At 48.8% G+C, this 7,500-nt stretch overlaps 1 protein-coding gene across 1 annotated transcript in view; it reads right to left on the minus strand.

Moving 5' to 3' along the window:
• Positions 1-7,500, minus strand: part of LOC311223356 (uncharacterized protein) — a gene marked incomplete at both ends in the record, with an annotated part of 44,839 nt that overhangs the window by 8,192 nt on the left and 29,147 nt on the right. Inside the window, 2 exons of the mRNA XM_084308146.1 lie at positions 1,426-1,444; positions 1,556-1,566. Coding sequence (XP_084164272.1) covers positions 1,426-1,444; positions 1,556-1,566 — 30 coding nt within the window. The remainder of the gene's footprint in view (positions 1-1,425; positions 1,445-1,555; positions 1,567-7,500) is intronic.

The raw sequence follows: 7,500 nt of genomic DNA on the forward strand, positions 1-7,500 counted from the left end.
CAACGTTCAAGACAGGGCAGGGGAGAATTGGCACAGTGGAATTGGGATGGGAGAAAAATAGAAAAAGGGGAGAAAAAATGGATACAAAAAAAAGAAAGGTCTATTGACAGAAGGCTTAGTCCTAGCAGAGGCCTTACCGCCGTGGGATCTTTAACCCTTTCACTGCCGCACTACCAAACGGTTAACCCTTTCACTGTGACAATGCACAGGTTAACCCTTTCACTGCCACACAACAGCAGATTGATTAACCCTTTCACTGTCACCGGTTACCGTCGGTAGTGTGATAGTAAAGGGTTAACCTTCTGTAGTGTGGCAGTGAAAGGGTTACGGTCTGCAGTTAATGTCCACGTCTCTCTGGTCATGATGACTGCTGAGGCCTCACCTCGCTCACTTTATCTCCCTCTCTGTTGTCACGTTTTAGACTCGGATACGTGAAAGTTGCTAATAAGATATTTAAAGATAAAAGAGATGAAACATTAATTCAGTATTATTTATCAAAAGCAGTGGCTCCCATCGGAAATACCTGACAATAAAAAGTGCTTCGCCCTGGGTGTGGGGTGGACGGTGTGTGTGTGTGTGTGTGTGTGTGTGTGTGTGTGTGTGTGTGTGTGTGTGTGTGTGTGTGTGTGTGTGTGTGTGTGTGTGTGTGTGTGTGAGGGGAGGGTTGTCATCGGAGGACGGCTGGCAGTGACAGCAACTGAAATCACAGTCTCCCTCCTCTATTGGATCTGTATGTCATAGTGACACCAACCCCTCCTGCGTGTAACCAGGCTTATTCAGCTCTCCCTCTCTCCCTCCCTCCCTCCCTCCCTCCCTCCCTCCCTCCCTCCCTCCCTCCCTCCCTCTCTCTCTCTCTCTCTCTCTCTCTCTCTCTCTCTCTCTCTCTCTCTCTCCCTCTCTCTCTCAGTCTCTCTCTCCCTCTCTCTCTCTCTCTCTTTCTATCTCTCCCTCTCTCTCCCTCTCTCTCTCTCTCTCTCTCTGTCTCTCTCTCTCTCTCTCTCTCTCTCTCGCCCCGCTGAGCAGAAACAGAGACGGCTCGCTGGAAGATCTCCATCAAATATTAACCCTCTGTGTTCCATCCAGCCGTAACAGATTCCTCTCTCTCTTGTATATCACTCTAAAGAGGAGGGCGTTCACACTTTTATTATTGCTTTTTGATGGAGCTAATCTGATCGCTGACAATTAGGCGCAATAGAGTATGTCAGCCGAGCGTCTGCTTTAGAGCCCTTTCCACCCAAAGGCTAATTTTAAAACGTCTTCCTATCAGTCGTTCCTCATTTCACGTTTGGCACAGAGAGATTATTTAATTTCTCAGAGGGAGAGTTGAGTCTCCCGATCATTCCTGGACAAATCAGCACCAGAGCTCCATTCCACATAATGAAGCCAGTGCAGAGTTGGCAGGAAAATGCTTCCACATGCGTGTACAGCACGCCGCGCCCGCGGGCTGTGAGACACGGAGACACGGAGACACAGAGACACACTCCACTGTGAGACACAGAGACAGACTGTGAGACACGGAGACACAGAGACACAGAGACACAGAGACACACTCCACTGTGAGACAAACTGTGAGACACAGAGACACAGAGACACAGAGACACACTGTGAGACACAGAGACACACTGTGAGACACAGAGACACACTGTGAGACACAGAGACACACTGTGAGACACAGAGACACACTGTGAGACACAGAGACACACTGTGAGACACGGAGACACAGAGACACAGAGACACACTGTGAGACACAGAGACACACTGTGAGACACAGAGACACAGAGACACACTGTGAGACACAGAGACACAGAGACACAGAGACACACTGTGAGACACAGAGACACACTGTGAGACACAGAGACACAGAGACACAGAGACACACTGTGAGACACAGAGACACAGAGACACAGAGACACACTGTGAGACACAGAGACACACTGTGAGACACGGAGACACAGAGACACACTGAGACACAGAGACACAGAGACACACTGTGAGACACAGAGACACAGAGACACACTGTGAGACACAGACACACTGTGAGACACGGAGACACAGAGACACAGAGACACACTGAGACACAGAGACACAGAGACACACTGTGAGACACAGAGACACAGAGACACAGAGACACACTGTGAGACACAGAGACACAGAGACACACTGTGAGACACAGAGACACAGGGTTAACCGTCTGTAGTGTGGTAGTGAAAGGTTAACCTTCTGTAGTGTGGTAGTGAAAGGGTTAACCGTCTGTAGTGTGGTAGTGAAAGGGTTAACCCACAGTGAGCACAAGGGATATTACAGTGCAGAGCTAACGCCGACGTGGCTGTGGAACTAGCTAGCATGCTGTGCTGTGCTGATGGGAAAGGCTTAGCGCACCCAGCCTCGAGTACAGCCAACTAGAGACAATGTCAAACAGGCATTTATTTATTTTAATATATAACTATTTGCATATGGAAAACGGTACCACAATATCACAGTAACAGTGCATTTGCACACAGGGTGGAGGGCGGGCTGGAGCGGGTTGACTGGAGGCTGAGGGAGGAGGAGGAGGAGGTGGAGCAGGAGGAGGCGGAGGAGGAGGAGGAGGAGGAGGAGGAGGAGGAGGAGGAGGAGGAGGAGGAGGAGGAGTGGGGCTGCATTGACCCGAGGTTCCAGTGTCCAGGATAACAGGATTACAGGCTGGGAGGCTGGAGAACAGGCCCTGGGTTGGGTTGGGTTGGGTTGCCATTCGCCCATTAGCCCCGTCTCTCCCTGCAGCTCAGTGCACAGCCATGCCCCATTCATCTGCATCAACATCAACCTCAATCCCCCCCCCCCTCCCAGGGGAACCGTGCACCAGGGCCTGGATGGGAGGATGGGAATGCCACTCCACACAGCCCAGGCATACTGGATCTGTCCTCCACAGAGCTACAGGCTACTGGAGCATCATGTAACCAGCATCCAGGACGTGACGCCTCTCTCTGACTCACAGCAACGTACCGGCAGGTGGGACAGGATCGCTTTCCATTCACACGTTAATGACCCTGGAGCCAGAGCTGTAGCACTCGAGACCGGGACTGATCTTCGGGACTCGTGACTCTGACTTGGACTTGAGCTCTGATGACTCAGACTTGGACTTGGACTCGAGCCTTGACTGCATTCGGACTCGGAAGGCGCAGACGAGGACTCAGACTTGTTCATTGATAAATACAGTTATTTAACTAATTGTAATAGGCCCTAATCATTTGGCATAAGATATTGATGGCTAGTGCATTTGTTTGGCTATTGTGTCACAAAGTAAATAAACTCCCTTTGAAACGGTGACCGCTGTTATGTTTAATGTAGAACCTTTTTTATTTGTATGTCAGCTCTGCCAGAGTGGAGGGGACTCGACCTCGATGACTCGGACTCGGACTCGGGTAATTGGGGACTCGACTCGGGCCCTTCTTTGGTGACTCGGACTTGGACCTCGGACTCGAACACTGGCGACTCGAGACTCGACCTCGAGATTTAGTGACTCGATTACAACACTGCCTGGAACAGACAGACAGAGACGGCCAAGAGTCTTCCAGCACCAAGGACAGCGCCACAGGCATCTCCACCTAAATGCGTTTGTAGTGTTCTGACTGAAACGTTTGTGAAGGTTTGCATGTTGTTGCTTAGGTAACAGGTAACTAAACATACAGCCCTGTTGCTCCCCTAGTGGTTATTAATATATTCATCCCTGGTGCAAACTCAGCCCTGTCCAATCTGTGATGTCAGAGTGTCTCTTCAGACTTACTGACATCACAGATTGGGGGCGGGGCAGAGTGTCAGCAGGGTGAAACCACTAGTGCAGCACAAGCACCATGTGTTTAATTAAACTGGGAGAGAGAGAAGGAAAGAATTAAGGGAGGAAGGGAGGAAAAAATAAAGAGGGAAGAAATAAGGGGAGGGACGAGGGAACAAGGAAGAAGAAAGAAAGAAAGAAAGAAAGAAAGAAAGAAAGAAAGAAAGAAAGAAAGAAAGAAAGAAAGAAAGAAAGAAAGAAAGAAAGAAAGAAAGAAAGAAGAAAGAAAGAAAGAAAGAAAGAAAGAAAGAAAGAAAGAAAGAAAGAATTCCCTCTAAATATTGTATATTACAACAGATGGGACTTCCGCCCTGCTGCCAACACACAGTGGGCAGATCCAATGAGCTCTCCTCTCTCCAGAAGACGGCCAGACAGACTATCTGCCTTGTATTGGCTTCATCATCCATCTACGTTCCCTCAGGGGGCTATTTTTAAACATTACCAGTCATTAATCAATAGTGCAATCAGTCCAGCGGAGCTAGGCGCAGCAGGGGCTGGGTTGACAAAGCTGTAGCACTCTTCTGTGCTTTAAGACTGAGGGCCTCACTTGAATAACTACAGCCCCCAATAAGCACCTCTCAAAATGAAAATAGGTGGGTCGGTGGGAGAGTGGCCAGGTGGTCTACAGGGATGTAGCGGAGGGTAAAACCCACCTAAACGCACAGTAGTTTACCTTTTTTTACTTGTGTGTCACTGCTCTAACACCATAGACCACCGCAACACTTCCTGGATTCTGAAATCATGGGAGAGAGAGCGGGGGGAGAAAATTTATGAATGTGGATGAGAGCCTTGACATTAAGTGGTTGTATCTACGACTGCGGGGGTGCTGGAGACATGATCCAATAGACTTTTATATACACCCGAGTCTCCTGAACACGGAGAGACCAGTCCCAAGTCGATCGACACTTGCTCAGCTGAGCTATAGTCACTTTTCCGCACCTACTCCCGAACTCTGCATGCACAGATTGCCCACGGAGTCTAGGTTCATCAATCTGCGCATGCAGAGTTCGGGAGTAGGTGTGGGAAAGTTACTATAGCTCGGCAGAGAAAGTGTCACTGTGTTCAGGAGACTCGTGCGTATATAAAAGTCTATTGGATCATGTCTCCAGCACCCACGCAGCCGTAGCTACAACCACTTAATGTCAAGGCTCTCATCCACATTCATTCATTTTCTCCGCCATGAGCTCAATGCAACGCGGAAGTGCAGTGGTCTCTATACAGTATGATTCTGAACTCAGTGGCAGTGGGTTCCTGTAATAGAATGTTAGGAGCATTTGTCATAATATAGTTGTGTCCTGGAGAGGGCCGGAGAGGAGCGTGTGTGTCGAGGCATTAGCTAGTGTGTCGGGGTAATGCGGCCTCAGACCTTGGCCAACAGAACAGAGAGAACACACAGGCAATAGAAAATCTATTAGAGTTCCCTTCAGCCATCAATTCAACAACAGTAATACCTTTCTATATAGGCTCAGAGTGGGATACAAGACAGTAGTCAGGCTGTGGAATAAAAAATAAAAAAAATAAAGACATCGTCATAAAACATGGTCAATAGGGTAAGTGTTATTGCTGGGAGATTGAAACGCTGGTCACAAAGCATAAGGACAACATTAACCCTTCCACTGCCACACTACAGAAGGTTAACCCTTATCACTACCACACTACAGACAGGTTAAGTGTGGCAGTGAAAGGGTTAACCCTTTGTCGCGTGGCAGTGGAAGGGTTAACCTTCCATCGTGTGTGTGGCGGTGAAAGGGTTAACCCTTTTGTATTGTGATAGTGAAAGGGTTAAGGGAGGTTGGGAGGGCGAGGTGGCAGTGGTCAAGACAACGTGCGCACAGACAACCTTAAAAGGGGTCGGTGAGAGGGGGGGTGAGAGGGGGAGATGAGAGTGGAGCCTTATCGACAGATAGACTGATAGAAGAGGGGAGACGGACAGAGAGGGATGGGGGAGGGATGGAGGAGAGAAGGGGAGAGAGGGAGAGGGAGGGAGAAAGAGAGGGTGAGAGGGGGAGATGAGAGTGGAGGGGGGGAGGGATGGAGGAGAGAGAAGGGGAGAGAGGGTGGAGGGGGGGAGGGATGGAGGAGAGAGAAGGGAAGAGAGGGTGAGAGGGGGAGATGAGAGTGGAGGCTTATCGACAGATAGACTGATAGAAGAGGGGAGACGGACAGAGAGGGAAGAGGGGAGGGATGGAGGAGAGAGAGGGGGAGAGAGGGAGAGGGAAGGAGAAAGAGAGGGGGAGAGGGGGAGATGAGAGTGGAGGCTTATCGACAGATAGACTGATAGAAGAGGGGAGACACACAGAGAGGGAGGGGGGGAGGGATGGAGGAGAGAGAAGGGGAGAGAGGGAGAGGGAGGGAGAAAGAGAGGGGGAGAGGAGAGAGAGGGAAAGAGGGAAATAATAGGACCTCGTCCACATTCTTTTTTTTAATATAATTATTCTTTACACTTCTGACTGATGTACACAGATGTGATCACATAGAATATGTGTTGATATTCTCCGTAATACGACTCAGGTACCTTGTTCTGACAACAACAGTAACGGGGAGGGTTGTGGGGGGAGGGAGAGGGTTTATTATTTGGGGGGAGGGGATCTGTTATAACCGACACTGTCGTAAATATTAACACTTTGACTGCCGGGACACGTCTTTAGACGTCTTTGCTGGCCATGCTAAAGTTGCCGGGGGACGCTGTACAGCGTCCTTATATCAATATTTCAAAAATCTGCGATCGGATTCATATTCCCCCTCCGCTGGCCTGAGATCCACCAGCAGGACCCACTGAGCTCTCTGGCGGTTCAGGAGCGCCATCTGGTGGCCGATCGGCGCAATCGCCACACAGGATCTTGAATAGAGGTTGTCATGACGACCGTAGTACTTCCGGGCGCTCGCTATGGTTCATGGGACTCTGGCTCGTCACGCTACACGGTGATCGATTGGCAATAACTCGATAAACAACATGATTTGGACGTATATACCATTATACAAGCTGGAGATGGACCGGGTAAAAATATATCCCATAATGATAAAATTTCTACTCGACGATGATCGCCCAACGGCGCGCGGAGACTGGGGTGAGTTTTAGCGTGTAACGTTACCGTCTTAGATACTAACTGCTATTATCAACATTTGACCCACATTAGATGATTGGTATAACGCTGCCCACGGAATTATAAACGCCCCCTCGCCCATCCGGTCAACATCAGATGACGTGTAGTAACTTCTAGAAGTACGTCTAGTTGGAATTTTTTATATCGCGCTGATTGCCATCAAACTGTATTTCATCATCAATATAATGCATTTGGGGCTATATATCACGTTCTGGAGAAAGCTGCAGAAAGAGATGAAAACATACTTATACATTAGACCATACTTTACTATGAATATGTGAATGAAAAAGTTTAACGTTGCTACACAATGAACAATACATATAGGACTTTGAATGGGCCCTAATAATGGCAATGTAGCAATAGAATTTAAAAAGTTATAGCCCTGCAAAGAAGGGGACTTTCTCCATAGACAAATAGCGCTGGCAATCTATGGTATATCATTAATTTAACCCAAGGCAACCAAAGTGTAGTCATTGTTATTTTTCTTGCTGTTCTCCTCTGATACAGAGGCCAAATGTGTGCGCTCCAAACACTCCAATGGACTTGTCTCAAGGGAGGGGGGAGGGAGGGAGAAAAGAGGGGGGG

The sequence above is a fragment of the Notolepis coatsorum genome (genome assembly GCF_963971535.1).
Source record: "Notolepis coatsorum genome assembly, chromosome: 2".
NCBI classification, from domain to species: domain Eukaryota; kingdom Metazoa; phylum Chordata; class Actinopteri; order Aulopiformes; family Paralepididae; genus Notolepis; species Notolepis coatsorum.